The sequence below is a fragment of the Gymnoscopelus braueri genome (genome assembly GCF_963280865.1).
Source record: "Gymnoscopelus braueri genome assembly, chromosome: 8".
Lineage (NCBI taxonomy): Eukaryota > Metazoa > Chordata > Actinopteri > Myctophiformes > Myctophidae > Gymnoscopelus > Gymnoscopelus braueri.
Window position 1 is genome coordinate 14,758,780 of NC_137609.1, and position 20,435 is coordinate 14,779,214.

At 42.1% G+C, this 20,435-nt stretch overlaps 1 protein-coding gene across 1 annotated transcript; it reads left to right on the plus strand.

Annotated features, from left to right (window-relative positions):
• Positions 1-828: 828 nt before the first annotated feature.
• On the plus strand, positions 829-15,985 carry hunk (hormonally up-regulated Neu-associated kinase). Its single transcript, XM_080434917.1, has 9 exons — positions 829-1,287; positions 4,571-4,863; positions 6,580-6,635; positions 7,034-7,169; positions 7,831-7,958; positions 10,847-10,973; positions 11,766-11,934; positions 12,701-12,854; positions 14,003-15,985. The coding sequence occupies exons 1-9, from the start codon at positions 1,057-1,059 to the stop codon at positions 14,752-14,754; spliced, it is 2,046 nt and encodes a 681-aa protein (XP_080291043.1). The 5' UTR covers positions 829-1,056; the 3' UTR covers positions 14,755-15,985.
• The last annotated feature ends 4,450 nt before the right edge of the window (positions 15,986-20,435 follow it).

The following is a 20,435-nucleotide window of genomic DNA, read 5'->3' on the forward strand; positions in this document are numbered from 1 at the left end:
ACAAATCAATTTACGATCACAATTTTATGATTTACCATTTGGGCAAAACAGATGCTCTTATCCAGAGCGAGTAGCAAAATCAGAGTAGCTAAATGGCTGCATGAACCCCAGTCAACAACCAACAGGTTTAATGGTTAAATAATACAATTAATTTAATGTCACTTCATTATTCTATCTCTATTCTATGTTAGGGAGTAAGATTTAGACCATTAAACCTTAACCAGCCACTACTCAAGGGGACGTCGTGGTGTAGGCTACTATAGACGTCACTAAATCTCAATTCTAGCCTATTTAAAGTTTCTTAAAATTGTGAACGGCTTTCTTAATGAAGTAACACATTAATTGATTGATTAATCAATTAATTCATTAACGAATTAATTAATCAATGAATAACAATAATAATACTGGGGGGGGGATCTCTATAAGACTCAGTCAGTCTTGCACTGCAAATATTGTTGTCTTTGTTCAGCGCTGCGAGGGGTTCGAGCGCACCGTGGCGAGACGAGAGTCTCCGCCCCGCCGGCGCCCATTGGATGAGAATCCACGCGGGTTGCCAAGTCAATGGTCTCTCTCTCACAACAAGAAACGCCCATCCAGACGAACCGGGAAAGACGCTTCAAACTGAGACAACACGCTGCCGTCCAGCAGAGAGAACACAGTAACGCACTACAGTAGATGGTCATGTGTGAGGAGCAGGAGCAGCACTGAGCACTTAGGAAGGAGAAACCCTTTTATTGTCTTTCATGCATTTAACCAAGGTTGCGTCACTTTGGACTGTTGCTAGGGATATAGTTTGAGCTTTTTTTTTCTCTCTAAACTGAGGAGGTTGTGTAAACTAATTAAGTGTTAATTAATATCCTGTACTGTACTGCTGAGTGAGCTCACTGTACATTCTTTGGGAGAACAGGTGGCGCTAGCTCCGGGTCCGGTTTCCATTAGTGGCATAACTGGACGTATATAGGCTTCTTTAGATGACCGTTATTCACCGGACAGCGGACACCTTGTTGTATTTGAGACCCAGCACCCTGAAGTTGACCACGACACATAACAGCCAAGATGGTGGTTGACAGTAGCCGTTTAAATGAGACTAATAAAGCTCCGAGCCAGGAGACCACCACCGCCGGGAAGGAGAACGCGATCCCGCCGTCGCTCGGCAGCCCGGCCGCGGACATCCTGAGGAACTTTTACCACACCAAGCGGGTCGGGAACTATCTGATCGGGAGGAAGCTGGGAGAAGGATCGTTTGCGAAAGTTAGAGAAGGTCTTCATGCGCTGACGGGAGAAAAGGTACGTTTTGGAAGACTGGATGCTTGTTGTGTTTCACATGGCACATACATAGGCTGATTTTGACATTGACGTTCATAACGGGGGAGACTGAAAAAAAGATGATTCTCTATTTGTATGGCTGTTTTTTTGGTGCACTTTTACATGCATTTTTTAAGTCAGCCTATCTAGGCTACTAAACGTACATAGGCTACTATTTACAACATGTGTTCATAGTGTTGACAGATCCACATGTCATGGCATCATGTAAAACCCAGTGCTGAGAAATGCACACCATAATGACATCTGTTTAAACCTGCATAACAGGAGAGGCATGTTCTCACAATGGTCTATTAAAAAAACACATACCTCGACAGTCAATTTAGCTATAGTAGGCCTATATACTGTAGGCTATACGGGCAGTCGGGCAATAGTTAGTCATTAATCATTGCTTATTATACCTCAGAGAAAGTGATGAACATCATAACTGATATTGAGAATCATATTAATGAGCTCATATGGAGCATCACCAGATGTTGGACTCAACTAAGCACAGCGGGGCTATTTTCCAGCCAAGTTCTACTGGCAATATTTACTGTGTGTGTGAGTGTGAGTGTGAGTGTGTGTGTGTGTGTGTGTGTGTGTGTGTGTGTGTGTGTGTGTGTGTGTGTGTGTGCGCATGCATGCATGGCCACATCATGGGTGATGTATGCTCGTGAGCGCTCCACGCACAATTTTTCAAAAATAGCAGATCTACAAGCTCACGATCTATGAGCTTGTAGATCTGCTATAAAACAAAACGTGCTATTTTTTTTATGTATGCTCGTGAGCGCTTCACGCACGCACGATTTCTGGTCGTGTGCTTTGTCTGGCTCCTGGCTGGCGGTGATCTCACTGCTCGTGGACGCGCTTGCATGTGATAGGTGAGGTGAAGGAGATTGCCTGGCCTATGCGAGCGCAGAGCTGATGCTTGCATATGGAATGGTGTCTTTGATAAATGGGCTCCCATCTCATTAGGATTCAGTGGGGCTTTGATATGGACCACCGTTGGCCACTGGCTGCCTTTGTCTTGCCCTAGGCTCTTTCTTTTTGAGGGGCAGCCAGAGGATTTGCATATTATGGGAAAAACAAGCACCCCATTTTGCAACGGGCCTATATGTTTAGATAAATGTGTGAATGGCTATGTATGTATTATGTGTGAATGGCTATAGTGTATTTGCATCCACGTGTGTGTTATGACCCATGTGTTTTCTCACAGTGCATAGGCTACGTGACATGAAATTCTGATTCTGAATTAATTCAGGATTAGCTCACCCCATAGCCCCCCACCACCACACACACACACCCACCCCACCACAATATGCCTTTCACTGTTGCTGTGAGGAGAAAAGAAAGCACTCCTCTTCTCTGCTCTCTTCCTTCCAGCCCTCGCTCTCTTTGTTGCGGGATGATGCAAACCCGAGCAATCACATGATGGCAATGCACAGCACATGGCTGTGACTCTCTCTCTCTGTCTCAGACTGAGACACACCACGAGGTGCAGCAGGCAGCCATGCCGCTCAGAGAGGGAGGCAGCGAGTTCATCAGACAGACTGCGTTCGTTGGGGTGGGAGGTCAGCGGTGGGGTAAATGATGGTTCCCTGATCATTTTTTACCATCCCTCGAAAGACAGGGATGAGAGGTCAGCACGAGGTGTGTGTGTGTGTGTGGGGGGGGGGGGGTACAGTACATGATATGTAAAAGGAGGTGAGCGACAGGGTTTTGGGGGTCACTGGAGAGCCCGGGGTCATTGTTGTAAGACAGACTTGTTTTGATGTCTGTAACCCACTTTCCCCTCTGTGCCCCAATCCCACCCCCCGCTTTGTCTGTCTGAGGGGTTGTGGGTAAACAACAGAGGCCCCCTGGCGGGAGAGGAGGACCCCCTCCCCCCTTATCCCCTATAGCTTACTGTACATACTGTGCCCCATCCCCCTACACACACACACACACACACACACACACACACACACACACACACACACACACACTCCTGGCATAAACAGTGGCCATATATTGTGAATGGCTCAGTGCGCACACACACAGGCAGACAGACACACAGCCCATCTGCGTTAATGGCTATCATAAAACGTGTCAGAGGTGTGTCCCCTTGAAATGAATTATTGGAGACGAGAGGATAAGAAGGACGAAAGTAAAGTCAGGGGAAGGACAGAGAGGAGAGAAGAGAGACCCTGTCCCCCATCCCCATCTATAGTCTGACCCTTCAGATTGACCTCCACTACGTCTTAATGGCTGTATGTTGATTGGTTCTGTGGGTGATGTCTTTTACTGTCTTCGTGAGCTTGCGTTGAGGTGATTTGTGAGGTAGTGTGTCAGGACTAAAACATGCTCTACGCATGTTAAATCAGAGATGTGGAGACGTAGGGTAGAGGTAGGTGGGTAATGGGTATGTATTTGTCCTCTGTGGGTGGCAGGCAATAAAAGGCTAATTTATACTCAACAAAAGTGACATTGTATTTCCATTTGAGAGAAGTGTCATTGACACGGTTGGAAACGCAGATGGATGGTTCTGCGTTGAGAGAACTCCTACAATGTTGACCCACCTGCCATCTTCCAGAATCAACTCTTTGCCTTCCCTTGAATCCGGGAGGGGAACATGAGAGGAGCCAAAGTTCAGAAAACCTTCTTCGCCATACATTTGTCGCTGCCCCCCAAGTGTGTGTTTTCTTTAAGTGGTTTGTGGCAACTATGTGGCAATAGGGGGCGGGTATTAACCGTCCATTTGGCATGGCCCCTCCATGAGAGATAGAGTAACATTTGCTTTTACCCAGTTTATGGTGGCTTTATCCCCAACAAACACACACATACACACGCCTCCCCCACCCTTGTGAAAGCGGCTGCTCCACATTGGTAGCAGCTGTGAGAAAGGGAGAGGCCCGTGTCGACTCATATAGCCGCCACTGGAGACCAGCTACTCCATCACCTGTTGGGCTAAGGAGAACACAAAACCACAACTTTCTCTCAGACTATCTCTCTCTCTCTCTCACTCTGTCCCTCTCTCTCTCTCTTTCTCTCTCTCACACTCGCTGACATTTCTCCTTTAAGCTGCAGCAGTGTTATATTCTCCACGGATATTGTTAACAATATCACATCTCACAGAGGTCATGTGTCAAACTGCCAGTGCCTGCTGCTCTGAGCTCCATCTAATGAAGCCCCATCTCTTCTCGTCCCTTCCCTTCTCCTCTGCTCCCCTACCATCCCAATTCCCTGCTCCTCTTCTCTCCTCTCCTTCTCTACCCTCCTTCTCTAGGTGGCGGTGAAGGTAATTGACAAGCGAAAGGCCAAGAAGGACTCGTACGTGACCAAGAATCTGCGTCGGGAGGGCCACATCCAACAGATGATCCGCCACCCCAACATCACCCAGCTCCTGGACATCCTGGAGACGGAAAATAGCTACTACCTAGTGATGGAGCTGTGTCCCGGCGGGAACCTCATGAACCGCATCTACGACAAGAAGCGTCTGGACGAGCGCGAGACGCAGAAGTATGTCCGCCAGCTGGTGATGGCTGTGGAGCACTTGCACAGGGCCGGAGTGGTGCACAGGTGAGAGTGATGGCAGCAGCAGAGACTCAAAACATCCAGTGTGGGCATATGTGTGCAAGTGCACACACACACACACACACACACACACACACACGCACACGCACACGCACACGCACGCACCACACGCATGCACACGATCGCGTTACACATAATGTGAACACAAACAATGGAATTAATTCAAATGTCTAAACAAAGGACATATGCCGATGATAACTACAGAGTTAATACAGCTTTGTGCTGTTTGTAGGTTAAAGCTCATTGCAAGATCTCATGGGCAGACATGATCCTCTTTCACAAAGTGTGGGTTAAACCCGTATTGTACACATTACTATAAATCTGTGCATAACCCAAACCCATTTACTGGGACGAGTTTATTATTATTATTATATACTTTTTTCATTTTATTTGGAGAACCGCTGAGAGTTTTTGAATACCACCCCCAGGCATGTATTGGAGGATTACACTATCGCGGCTTACCATCCGCAACTACAACTTTAACCTTATGCTGTCATTCATGTCAATTCATATATCTAACAAACACATTGCCCTTGCTCTCATAATTGAAAACATTCAACCTTTGCCTAATACATTTTCATTTAATAATCTTAAATTAAAATGATTTATGTCCTCATCACCGTTTTAGTTTTAATTATCTCCATCCATATTAACACACATGACCATTAATGTAAACTGGGCAGATCAAGGTGAAATCCAAAACAAAATTGATGGTGAAAAGTCCAAATTAAAGGGACAATAAGGAGAGCTGCAGGAAGATGAGACTGATTAACTTGGTTGGGGGATGAAACAAATAACGTTATGGGCAGGGCTAGCAAATGCTCTGATGACTGGTGTCTGGAAAATGGTCTAAGTTTAATATCTTCGAACAGCATCGAAAGGGTGGTTTAATTTGTGAGATTTCTGTGCCGATATCAGAAACGGCAATGGCCTGGCAGAGCTGCACAATGAGACTGACGGACTTGAAAAAAATATATATATATATTAAACGTTGCATCACAATTGCTTTGTTTGTGCAAGCAGTCAGGGACTACTTTCTTCAATAAAATATTATTGTATTTAATTTTTTTAAGAATTTTAATTTATAAAAGCAATAATTCACTCCAGTCCAGGCATCATCGTTTTCTGAAGTCTCAATTCTGCCCGTCCAGACTTAAACGCAATGCCGGAGTTTTCTATCTAAATCGGGGTCAGCAGCATTTTCAAAAGTCACCATTTTAGGGTTTTGAAAATACCACAATACGCTAGACATAAATATAGAAAAAGTTATGCGTTTTAAAATGAAAACATATTAGTGTGGATATAGCGTCAATCAAATTTCGGATTAAAAACATTGTTCATTCAAAAGCATCTGTTCCCAGGAACTTTTTCTATTCTTCGTAACTCTTGGAACACGAAAGGCACATTTGTATGGAACGTGTGGTGAGATGGCCTATGTAGATTATTGTAAAACAGGATTTATATAAGACCGGAGAGACAAGCATTGAGACACACAATAGAACCTGAAATCAGTCAGTGTGACCCACATTGAAAGGGTTTGAGTGTGCAATTGTGACCCCATCCCTCCCAGTTTTGTCGGGTGTTGTTATGTTATCCCCCCCTTTTGTGTGTTTGCTGATGACCGGTTTGATAAGTTATCTAACGTAAACCGTGTCGCTGTGTAGGGACTGACATCTCTCTCTTTTCTCCTTTTCTCCCCAGGGATCTAAAGATTGAGAACCTTTTGTTGGATGAGCAGGACAACATAAAGCTCATAGGTAACTTGATACTGACAACAAAGACAGAGAGACTCAGATTCAACCAGCATCGAAAAACAATGAATATTTATATAAATGAACAACACATACAGTAACACTGGGGACAGTAAAATCTGGACCGTTACGGGTCAATTTCTATAGTTAAATGAACACTCCAGAATTCTCTGTGTAGTGAGTGTTGTGTTGCTCCACATGTGGTGATGGGGTTGAGGGCAATTAGTCATCCTGTTAAAACCTAATGAGGTCTCACCTCAGAGTAAGTGTGCTCTTGTTTGTGGGTTTGTCTTTATGGTAAGGGTGTCCCTCTCATTTTATGAGCTGAAGTGTGACGCAGTGGGTGGGCAAGGTACCTGAGGCTTTTAAAACACGCTCATCTCTGACCTTTGCCCCTCTTTCAGATTTCGGCCTGAGTAACTGTGCCGGTATCCTGGGCTATTCCGACCCTTTCAGCACCCAGTGTGGGAGCCCGGCATATGCCGCCCCAGAACTGCTCTCCAGGAAGAAATACGGACCCAAGGTGGATGTCTGGTCCATGTGAGTTTACCGTCTCTTTGCAGCGCAATGCATCTCGGAAATGAGCACGTTTAGTTAGTAGATTTGAGTGTAGAAAATGTTCAGTTTTCCAGCTGTACAGTTTCACAGTGAGCGGCTTCATTAAGGTTTCTGTTTTGTTTTGACAACTTTATTTTAAAATTATAATTGTAATAATATAATGGCAAAAAAAACTAAAACAGTGAGTAAATGTAGAACAAGCAAGGGGAGAAAAGGGGACAGAGACATCGTATGAACAAGACAATAAAAAAAAGAAAAAAAGAAGTATATGCAAAAAAAAAGGGAGGAGACCAAGGCACTCTTGTGGAAAAGTTAAAAAGCCTTTAATAGTTTGGCTAATGCATAGCAAGAATAACAAATGCACCTACGCGTTGCGGCAACAATGCCTAACGCAACGCGTAGGTGCATTTGTTATTCTTGCTATGCATTAGCCAAACTATTAAAGGCTTATTAACTTTTCCACAAGAGTGCCTTGGTCTCATCCCTTTTTTTGCATCAATTCTGTCACCCAGTTGTACCAAAGAGCACCTTGTTGGAGATTTTTACTCCAGCCAAACAGATGCGCTCCTTCATCTTCTTCTTTTTCTACATACAGTATATGGTTTGATTGTATCCTGATGTATGTGTGTGTTTGGTCCTTCAGAGGGGTAAACATGTACGCCATGCTGACTGGAACGCTCCCCTTCACCGTGGAGCCCTTCAGTCTACGAGCTCTGCATCAGAAGATGGTGGATAAGGAGATGAACCCTCTTCCTCCTTCTCTCTGTACAGGTACGGACACACACGTGCACAGCACACACACGCGAGCACACGCAGACACACACGAGCACACGCGCGCGCACCCGCACACACACACACACACACACACACACACACACACACACACACACACACACACACACACACACACACACACACACACACACACACACACACACACACACACACACACACACACACACACACACACACACACACACACACAGAGCTGTCCATCACACACATTATTGTGGTCTGTGGTTACATTACAGACAAAAGTAAACGCTCCAGTTACCCTCCAGGCCAAACGATAAAAGACGACGACGTGAGGAGTTTAATTTGCATATAAGGAACGTAGAAGGCATGTTCAGATAGCAGTGCCGTTGTACAGCTGCAGGCTGCACCCACTGAGTTGAGATTAGTCCCTGAAACTATTGTATAAATGACAAAGTCGTCAGCCTTCTCTGTGGCTGTAAAAAGGCAGCAGATTGCTCCGTGGTGACTCATGAAGGCAGACCTTGTTTGTTTCCTTATTATAGTCCCGTGGCTTTTTGTCTGCCCAGCTGGTTAGCTGTAAACATCTTTGCTAAGACCTCTCACTGGATCAACAACAGTGCCTCGTTCCACTCCAGACGTTTGGTTCTGGAGCTTGGTTAAATAAATACGCCTAGCTGAAAGTATAGTTCTGGAGGAGCTTGGAAATGTGCAAACAGTTAGCCAGCAGTCTCAGAAACTGAACTTTCACTTTTGTCCATGAGATTCATTTTTGGAGGGAAGCTCAATTCGACCTTAAAACATGGCCCATGGCAGGAATACAGCAAGTTATGCGCTCACACCATTACACTATGAACGGCGTGTCTTTGTTCTCTGTCGTATGTTGCCGTTTGATGATCATGTTTAGCATTAAGCCCAGATCATAATTTATACATATTTTATTAATATAATATAACAATTGAACCAGTGCTAGCTACTGTAAGTTGCTCTGGTGGACCAAACATTTTGACTCCTGATTACCACAACAGGTTCAGGCAAGCATAAAAGTAGGTAAAATGTTGATACAGAGAGTCTTACTTGGTACTTCGATTTAGGTTGGATTTAGATAACACTGAGGCGGTATCGTTTCTTCAGATTGAAGGATCAAAAGGTTGAACAAAAGCTGGTTAGAGGTGGGAAAATAAATTAGTAGAGAAACCAGATGGGCAGATGATAGTCAATTTTGAACTTGTTTGGGCATCTGTGCAATGAGTAACCTACAATTACATTTTTACAATCAGTTAATTGTGAAGAACCGGTTATCTCGGTTTGAGGTTTACAATGAAAACAGACTTGGCCTACATAAAGTCTGTATTCTTTGTTGCAGGGCTGTGTTGATGAAAGTAAAAAAAAAATACAGTTGAAAATCTGTTATTTTCGGGTGAACAATCACAAATTATTATGTTGATGTTGATGTAAGTCTGTGCCGTAGCTATTGTGCAAAGAAGACATACACAAATAGTTGAGCTCAAGTTTGCTAGAATTATTATGAATCATTATAATAGATACTTGACTAGGGATGGGACGACATGAAAATGACACGTCACGATTATTGTAGCAAAAATAATTGTGATTAACGATATTATCGCAATAATCAAAATATGCTTAAAACTTAAAATGCCACTTTTGTTAACCACTTGAACCCCCAGCTCCCTATTCTGGGGGGAACGTTTGTCAAAAATAGCCGATCTACAAGCCCACAACACGTTGCAATGCAATGCGTTGTGATCTGCTATTTTTGGAAACTCGATTTGTGTTCAGTGAAATAAGAGCGTACCAAATGCGCTCTTTACAAGTCAGTTTTATCAAGTATAGAGTGTTTAAGTGGTACTGAATTTGCAGCGCAACAAAAGCTAATTCATCCTAGTGTATGACAGAGGATAATTTCACGATAAATTTAAATCTCTAACTAACGATAAATAACGATTATCGTCCCATCCCTATTCTTAACTAATGTTTGTTGGCCTGCAAGTTGATTGCACATACCATAGTGCACTACATTAATTACTTGCGTTATGTGTACAGTTGACAATATTGCAATCTCATTCATTGACAGCTTGTAGTCTTTGAGAGCAAGACCACTGTGGAATAGCAGGTGGTACTTGCCTAAGACAATCTACTAGATAGGCTATGTTAGTGTATGCCTAAACTATTTTCAGCATGGGCCCCACCCCAGGCAGTTATTCTCTTTCAGCAGAAACTCAGACCACCAAAGTAGGCATGTCATCCATGCTTTCTTGTATCGAACAACTACGCTCATTAATCAACCAACACTTGCGTGCCATCAGAATGCCATTCCTTGCTTAAAGCTGTGCTTTGGCTGTGGGTCACACGCTTAAATTCGCCTTCACTACTGTCTCTAAATGCAAATTAGGAGAGGAGGTGGTGAAGGAATGTTTTTTTTTTTTTTTACTGTTTAAAGACTTGTGCATTATGTTTTCAAGACAATATAGACAGACAGGAAACTAAGGGCAAGAGAGGGAGGTGTTAACACAGACTCGAACTGGGGACGTGCGTGATCGGTGCACTACTAGTGTGCACCCTAATGCCTAATTCATAATGCATCACATGGTGGTGTCGGCCGTCAAAAATAATGGATGTTCAAGCGGGACACACAACACATGTAATTTGAACATTGGTTATTTTCCTTTAGGGTCACATCTGAGCGGTGAGCGAGACAAAGGGAAGATTAACTTTAACGTTCACAAGCATAGACCAGTACAGATGATTCTGTGGGGTAGCTTGCTCGAGTCGAATGGTTCCGTGCTTTCTGGCAATTTTAAGTTGCGTATCTTTGAATATAGTAAGTGATGAAAACATATTGAAACATAATGAAAACATATTCTCTCTGTCTCTCTTCATCCCAGCTGCCATCTGTTTGCTGAAGAAACTGCTTGAGCCTGATCCCGCCAAGCGGCCCAACATTCACCAGGTGATGGCTGATTCCTGGCTACAGCTGGCCAACAAGAATACTGGAGCACCCTACCTTAACAGGTGAGCCCACGATCTCATGCACATGGTTATACACGTGGGCTTGCAACATTCAAGAATATTCAAGGTGGAAACTTTCAATGGGAATGAAAAGGAAATAATGGAAATAAAATATAGTGGTAATTTGCACAGGCTGTAATTACCATATATCATATGCAGATACAAACTCTGTCCATTAATTGATTGATCCAACAATTCGACAAATAAATCCATTAATTAGTCAAATACATACAGTGTGAAATGTGGCATCATGTTATTTTATAAAATAAATGTTTTACAATAAAGAATGAATGGGAACATATTAATTACAAGAATATCTTGCACATTTCCAAAATATTTAAATTTTTAGACTTTGTAACCCTACACACACAGAAAATCAGATATTATATATATTATATATTATATATTACATTCGTAGAATTAATTGCAGAGGTTCAATGTGTCATATTGAACAACTTTCTGACTAAATAAATACAGTGGAGACTGTCTGAAAAGTTTGATATAGATTTTTGATAATATCTCAATATAACAATTTAATAAACAAATTATGTTAACTACATTAACAGTGGTATCCATATTCTGGGCCAATCTTTTTCAATTTAAATTTCTTCAAATTGTTTTTAAATTATTTATTATGTTTCAAAATGTTTCACATATACTTAAAACAAGTCAATCTCACAGGTAGCGATGTTGTAGATCGACTATTTTCGCTATTTGTCGTACGGCAAAGTATTATTATTATTATTATTATTAAGTGATTTATAATACCCCGCCTTCTGTTTTTTCCTGTACCAGGATCCACATTGAGGAGATCAACCACACGGTGTTGCTCCACATGACAGAGAGGATGGGTTATAAACACAGTGAGGTGCTGAGTGCTGTCCTCACCAACCGCGCCTGTCACACACTCGCCGTCTACTTCCTCCTCAACAACAAGATGAAGAGACTGTCTAAGGAATACAGAGTAGGTGAACCTGTTAAAGGAGTGTTACATTTCACTTTAAAACACTTCTGGGGTCATTTTAACATCTACCCGGGCTTTTGTGTGCACCCCAGACAGTTTTTAAGTTGCTTGATTCAATATTTATATATCCTTTATTCATGTTCTCAGACACGCCCCCCCTCCTATTGAACTTCAATCTCCATTTAACCAAAACACACATCCCTGGTTATAGTGACTGATATTGTCCTTCTAATGCCTGAGCGGGCCATGTATTTTTCAATACCTTTTTTTCCATACTATTTACTTTAAAAAGTTACAGCCCCCTCACTCATTAGAAGGACAATATCTGTCACCAAAACCAGGGACGTGTGATTTCAAAATGGAGTTTGAAGTTCTTTGGGTTTGTATAGGTTTGCATTTTCTCTTATTCTATTCAAAAAAGAGAAAGGCATATATGATTTAGTATGTAGAGCTCAAGTGTAGCTGGTTGTATTTATGTATGGCTGTAAAAGCAGACATTGGAAAAGAGCATTAATTGATTCTATAATATGATGCCATCAAGGAAGACATAGCAACACATAATCTCACAGGAAACGGCATTACAAGCGCAATTGAATGAAGTTTATTGGTCAAAAAGGGGCAAGTGTGTGTACAAGATTCAGAAGGTGTAATCAAATTAGTTGGTTCTTTGTAAAATTCTCAGGGTTTTCTACTGTTATTTGTAGGTTTTATGATATGTTTTTATGTCTGTTGTAATCTTCTTCTTTTTTGCGTGTGGCTGTTTCAGGAGATGCAGTATCAAGAGAAAAAGGCAGAGAAGAATGAGTACTTCCAAACGCAGTGGAGGAAACACGTCGACAAGGTCACTATCCCACCCAAGCAGACACCCGTCTACCTAGCGGTCAGCAAAGGGCCCAGCAAGGAGAAGAAACACAGGACAGGTGAGGAACCACCAGAAGCCTGAACAGACAGAGCATTCAATGTGTGGGGTGGGTTAATTGGCATTAATTAGTTAAATTGGAAGAAAAAAGGGGTAAAACTTAAAATAGAAAATAAGATTAAGCTCAAATAAAACAGACTTCTGTACCTGAACCCCAACCAGCCCTGCATACTCATTCACTGTACGTTGCTTTGAATGTGAATGCTAGTTAAATGTTTGTCAATTGATTGACAATATGATTGCAGGGCCCCAGAGGTTGAGCCATCTTTCTATGGTATTATCTGACTGTACAGTATTTGCTATGGAGCCCATAAGCCATTCTTGACGTGGCATGTTATAAAGTGCAGGCATGTCCTCACAAATTAAACCAAGACAGGAACACATTCCCCAAGATTGGCATTTTAGATGTGTGACCTCGTTACACAATCTATCTGGGACTGGCACATCTTCTGTGTTTCACAATGTTCACTATGTGCAACAGCAACCACAAAATCGAGGCACATAAGGTTCCGCAGGTGGGAGTGGAATCTTTGCAATGGTACAGAAGAACAATAGGAGCTTGTGCTAGCGTGATAAGAGCCATACCTTTTATTCGGACAAAATGATTGTGTGCAAGCAGATCATTTAATTTAATGAAGTTTCTACACCTGTCTGCTTGCACAATCCAATTTGATTCTGACAAAAGAGATGGTAAAATTACGGATTACTATCTCTCTCTACAGTACGTATCTATTTATCTGTGCATTATGTATGGAAGTAATTAAGTATAAATGTGTATCTTGACTGTACTTTAATTATTATGACTGTACAATGTACAATAGTCACGTTTTATAATATTGGGGTCATTCTGACTAAAATAGTCCTGACTCCTGACTATTGCAAGAATGCAAAGAGAAAATGTTAAGAGGGGAAAAAAGAGAAAGGTTTACTATTCTCTGTGGGTTATCTGAGGATCATGTGTCCGACTATTTTAAACTTGAGAATAATATGACTACCCCAGGAATAACGGCAACCATTAGGATTATGTGAGGAACTGCAATCACCAAACCTAGTTTCATAACAAATATGACTGCGGCTATTTCATGGAAATGTGAGTGTCAGATGGCCTTATCTCTCATGACTAACATTATGACGATCATTTCCCCTCAGGTCTTTTGCGCGCTCTAACCGGCGGCCACCGTAACTCCCCCCTGGCGGCCCCTGGCACTGTGGCGTCATCCTCCATGGAGTACCTGGATATCCACCCTCTCTTCCCTAACACGCCGCAGCAACGGAGGCGCTTGGCGACCCTCCCACAAGTCCACAGCCCTACCAGCCCGGAACACAACATGCCCGCCCCTCCAGCACCGTCCCCCATCGGCATGCACTCCTTCGGCTCCCTGTCCAAAGCAGAGCAAATTGATGACACCCCTCCCACGCCGTGGTACAAGCTCACCAACGGGACTTTCTCGCCGCCTCGCCACGTCTCCGCCTTCCATCCGGACTCGTCTTATCTGAAGAAGGCCACCATCCCCAGCCCACCCGTCCTCATTGTCAACCCCCAGCCCAAGAAGAGCACATCGAGTGATTGGTGCTCCGACACTAGCGGTAGTCCCCCCAGCACCGTGGGCAGCCCCCCCAGAACTTCGGCCTTCAGCCCCCCCAAGGCCAAGTCGGCCTTCCACCCCCTCAACCCCACCTCTGCGTTCAAACCTCCCTCCACCTCCAGCAGTGATCCTGACAGCCCCACGCACCGCAGTAAGTTTCCGTCCATGGGCATCGGACAGCTCTTAAAGAAGAAGATCGGGCTGCAGCCGTTCAGCTTCCGAGCAGAGCAGGTGGTGGAAGAAGTGGTGTCTCCTCCGCCCTACCCCATGCAGACCCTCCTCTGTGCCTCAGGTGCACTCAAGACCCTCTGTTGAGGGGTCCAATGGACAAAAGAGAGTAAGTGAGACTGGTTTTGAGTCCTCTCCGAACGTTCTATGTAAAGTTGGAGTGGTCTTTCCGAGCGGCCTTCTGAACTGTGAACTGTTCCTTTATTTGTGACTGAGTCACTCTGAGTGTCAGTAATTGTATGTTTTTATTTTTTTTAAAGACATGGGTTTTGCTGAGATTAGCAACAACTTAAATGAATGATTATCTGTTGTCTACTCGCATTGTGTAACAAGAAATGATTGACACTAAGATGAGATTTGAAACTGAGCCCTGGGTTTTGACTAAACCCCACTGTATCCCTAGTGGACGGGGAACATTGTGTAACATAGGCCTTGAGTGCGAGGTGTACATACTGTACTACACTCACAGGTAACATGCACACACCAAGAACACTGTATCACAGATTACTTGAGGGATATCCCCTCTTATATAATACTACTATAACTGATCACAAACTGAGCCGTAGACGTATTCACACCAGTCGAGGGACCAATTTAGGTGTTATAACCAATTACCATAGATGTGAATGCTTTTCGCTTTGTGAAACTCTCAAACATACCGACCAACTGCCAACCACTATACTGTATATCCTCAATGCTGTAACTTGTGTAAAAGAAAAAAAAGAAAGAAAATGTTCACTGCACTATCTTCTGTAAACCAAATCCTAGAAGAACATCAGGGTCTCCTCTGCTTGTTACCTCACTGCATTGTTTGTACATTAAAGGTCCAAGCAGTTGATGGTAACAGGGCTTGTGTGGATCTTTCCACATAGCGTGCAGTGTTTGAGCATATAGCGCCTTTAAATTCACAGACAAGACACGAAATAGACGAAATAGAAGTAGTCGCCATTAAACACATGGTATGTAGTTACTCTTGTGCACCTCTTTTATGGAGAAATGTGTCACGTTATCAATCATTCAACACCTCAATAAATCATAGCGTCCACTTGTTTTTTGTGCTACCTCAATGACCCACAGCTTGTTGCATAGAATGTAACTAAAAGTGTCAATGTTTTGGCCATGTCCTGCTCAAAGCAAGGCATTGCGTGTCCATGGAGAGACTGTAAAGTCGAAGCCTTATTCATCTTAGCAACCTTGCCCAGTGGCTAAGATCATGGCAGTGGAGAGAGAGTGTCATTTTAACATCCATTAAAAGAAAAACAACATCCTTCATAATATTGTCTTAATGCCGTAGTTTGTGCAATAGTCCTAAGTGTTAACTGGAAAACGCATCGTATTTGCCAAGAACTTGAAAGTGAGTCGGGGTGGGCTGGGCGGGGTCGTGATGTGAAGTTTTTGTAACTGTAAATACGATTCCATTCTACTTCTCTCCAGTGGTGTGTTCTGTATCAAGGAAAGTGTCCACTCAAAAGAAAAAAGAAAACATTTTCACTTCATTAGGTGTCATAAGGCTATTGAGGCTTCCACGTCGTGCACACAAGGCTGCTCACTGTTATGATAGAAGCTCTTTCTGTCAAACTTAATCCTTGCATGCACATTTTTAGGTATTGACATTTATTGTCAACATTTGAAAGAATGTCTTTGTAAAAGATTTTTTTTTTGGTTGATACTGAGATTGATACAGACTCGGGGGGGATCTTTTGTAAGCTTTTCTAATGGGTGTTTTTTTTTGTCTGAGTGTCCAGAGATTTTATGCTGTATAAAATATTTTAAATATTTATACCGAATCCATTATGTGTCTGTCTGCTCTTTTAGTCACACCTGTCACTGTCTGGTTTCAAACCTATATGTTGTGTATGTGTGTGTGTGTGTGTGTGTGTGTGTGTGTGTGAGAGAGTGCACACGCACGCACGCACGCACGCACATGAATGCATACACTGAATGAGCTCTGAATCAATACACTGCTTCCAATCTTCCTGTAGCTCAATAGGAAAATATAAAAATATTTCACTAATTAAACAAGAGTACAGAGTGGCAGGCCCTGCGGGACCTTGTGAAGATCAGACTTGTGGCTACAGCATGGTTCCAGTGTCAGGTCCCATGTATACAGCCTCACTCAAAGTGCCAACATGCCACTCCATTCACATTCCATATACTTTTCCCAGGGGACACCTGTGGTGGTAATGAAACACTTGCAACAGCTGAATGACCCTTTGCCACTGACACACATGCACACATCTAATCTACCATCCACTGAGCTGTGCCCCCCAGTTGCAATCATAAACCTCTTTTGGTGAAACCACCCTGACTAGACAAAGGGGGGGGTGGGGGTCCCGAAAGCTGCGGGGCAAACACACACACACACACACACACACTAGAAACAGGGCTCAGTGATTAAACCGGCGTGGCTAAGCCGATAAGAGCCAAGGGGAAAGAGTGGTTCTAAAATGCATTACAGACAGAGCTCTTTGTTTACCAACGGGAGGAGGACAGTTAGCTAAAAATCCCCAGCAGCCAAATTGAGACAAACAGACCATGACAAGGAAACCTATGGCTTAACCACAGCTCAGAGCAAAAGGCTAACACACACACACACACACACCCCGGCGACATACAGGTTAAACTTCCCACACTTTATGTGTGAGATGATTGCAAACTACAGTACAAACCAGACAATTCTGGACAATCAACAAAAGCAAAAACTTTTTTTTAATGAAACATTCTTCTCCCAGCTTCCAATCTCCACTGACTTGTGAGCTCAAGAGAAAGCTGTGGAAATTAAAAATGACCTTTCAAAAGTTCAAAACCTTTGAAGACATGGCGCTACAGATGTTTAAAGTGACAAGGTGGTGGGCACACAACCACATCATTGTGATGTCCCATTATAGTGTTAAATGAAGCAGAAATACTAAAAGATAATACTTATTAATACTATTCTGAGAAAAATATACTGTATATATGGGTTATGGGCACCTACTGTAATCACACCCCCACTCCCAAGATGCATACAATTGGAAAGGAAATTAAAATAATTATGTGAAAGCAGCTGAGCGGAAATATGGATGTGAACATTCTTGTGAAGTGAGCTGAAGAATTCTTTGACATTTTAATTTACAGTATCTGTAAAGTTGACCCCATCAGAATCTTCAGACCTTACTGGCAGAATTATTTGTTTTTCATCTGTTTGACATGCACCATAGTGTGTGGATGCACATATTATTTATTTTCATGAGAACAAAATGATGTCACTACCATATGGTATGACATATTAAGGTTTAAGTTAAGAGCAGTTTTATACAATTTGGTTTCAGATTACACTTTAAAGAGGATAATAGAGGTAATCAATTAAATACTATTTCAATAAATAAGTTGTTTCACAGTGTCTGAGGGAGTGGACAGCCTAAGTTTCAGGGAGACGAATCACAAGTATTATAAATGCTCTAGGAAATTCACTGTTCAACACCACCAGGGAAAACAAAGAGACATTTATTTATAAGTTCATTATTGTTCCAGTGATATGCTGACTGGATGTAGAGAGGAAGTAGACGTCACTCAGAGACATGTTCAAGGATGTAGCAGCTGTGTGTGGGCAGTACCGCAACAGGTTCAACCATCAGGGTGCCTCAGGAAACACAACACAGCCACTGGTGCTCACCTTTAACACCAGGCCAAACTGATCACTTACTGTTGAGCCGCCTCTATTTCTGTCAATCTGTTCAGCTTTACATCCAAACAACATTAATCCTGTTTGCAGTCCTCCTGTCTCTCTCACACACACACACACACACACACACACACACACACACACACACGTTGTATTTGTGCTATCACACACATTATTGTGGTCTGTGGTTACATTACAAACAAAAGTAAACACTCCAGTTACCCTCCAGGCCAAACGATAAAAGACAATGCCACGTGAGTAGTTTAATTTGCATATAAGGAACGCACACACAAACGCACACACACCATCAGGGTGTCGCTGACAACAGGGCAAGTCTGTGTCTGGGACAAACAATTAAGTAAATTCCCTTCAAGCCCTATTTCATAAATGTTTCAAAACATCTATAATAGACGATCTACAAGCAGACAAGCAGAGGCATCGTAACACATGAGCTGATATCTCTGCTATTTAAAAACAAATGTCACCTATAATGGTATGCCCAAAATAGGGTTGATTTATAAATGTGTATTCCATCGAATAACACATATTGTTTTTCTCTCATTCACAAACAGGAAACAGGTGATTTTCAGACTACGACTTGCAACCCACTCACAAAGACATGAGGAGGAAACAGCCAAGCAGATGTTTCTAATCAACTAGGAGGCTTTGGATGGTCATAGGGGATTTGGGTTGTTGTGTCTGACTGACTGACTGACTACCCTAAATACAGTTAGATCACTGACACACTTGCACACGTGATTAATTAATTTAGAAGGCTTTAGATTAACAGAGATTCTTAGACATATATTCAATTGTTATCGGCACAGAAAATGCCCAGTATTATTAGGAATGAGGATAATCTGAGAACCACTGATAGCCTGTGCCATGCATTGAACTCTGAGCTCATTTAGGGAAATTAAAAAGGTGCCAGATGAACGGCTGTGTTGGACTGGCCTACTGTCTGTCTGGCCAATGTGGCACATAGACAGGATTTTGTTGTGATTCTTGGTCTGCAAATTAGATTTGGGTTCTGCATGTTTAAGAAAGCCAGGAAAGATCAGCTGAGGTGTTCATATTAATCATCAAGTCAACAAGATCGATTTAACTGATAATGTTGCCAATAAACAATAAACTAAATCAAAACAAGCCCCAAATCCATGAATATTAATTAAGATATATGCATTCCATGTCTATGCATCCCACTCATCTCAACCAATGGTCATCCATGGACTACTAGTGGTCCATGGCTTAATTAGGCATGCAGGTGGTCCGTGGAATTATTTTTTTTAAACAAATAAATAAAATACCTTTGTTAAATGTATTAAAATATGTTTAAATTATATTTCAGTCCATCCTTAAGAAATATATATATTTGAATTAATAGGCGTGAGGGGGAAGCTTGAAATTAAATAATGACTGTTAAGGGCTAGATATAATATGTTGCACAATACTACACACAACAAATGATATCAACACCTCATTATTGAACTGAAATATGCTAGTGGTCCAGAGCTCAAAAAGGGTTGAGAACCACTGATCTATTCCTCACGGTTACCCTTATTCTGTTCTCTTACTTTATCCAACCTTCCATATTAAACTCATGTTAACTGATATACTGATTGTAACTCATTTATGACTGAGTACACACATGCGATTACATGGGCACATTTCCTAATAATGACGGGGTTCATTTCTCAGAACAGAATGTGGACCAAAACATAAAACTTTAAATTATAAAACTGTCCATGGTGAAAGAGAAAAAAATATGTAAACGTAATAATTAAAATTAACATTAAAAAGTAAAACTGACCATGGTAAAAGAGAAACATTAAATAAAATGAACACATTTAATGATGGAAGAAAACCGGATAAGGATGACAACTGTATTGAACTTAACTAGATAATTTATTTTTTTAACCAAATCCAGTCACACATTCTGAAAAATGCTGCCTGATGTCCCTAGCCCAGCACCTGATACGAAACTCAGATTTCTGCTTTTATTAAAGTCCAAAACACAGTGAACACAATATAGCTCTCCTCTCCTCATACAAATATTAAATTAATGAAAAGGAAAAAAACTAACAAAAAAAACACATCATTTTGT

Excerpts from the sequence above, each read along its gene's own strand:
- hunk (XM_080434917.1), top strand. The coding sequence starts at position 1,057 with ATGGTGGTTGACAGTAGCCGTTTAAATGAGACTAATAAAGCTCCGAGC. Across the intron at positions 7,170-7,830 it reads AAGGTGGATGTCTGGTCCAT|AGGGGTAAACATGTACGCCA; the intron begins GTGAGTTTACCG and ends TTGGTCCTTCAG. Across the intron at positions 11,935-12,700 it reads GACTGTCTAAGGAATACAGA|GAGATGCAGTATCAAGAGAA; the intron begins GTAGGTGAACCT and ends TGGCTGTTTCAG.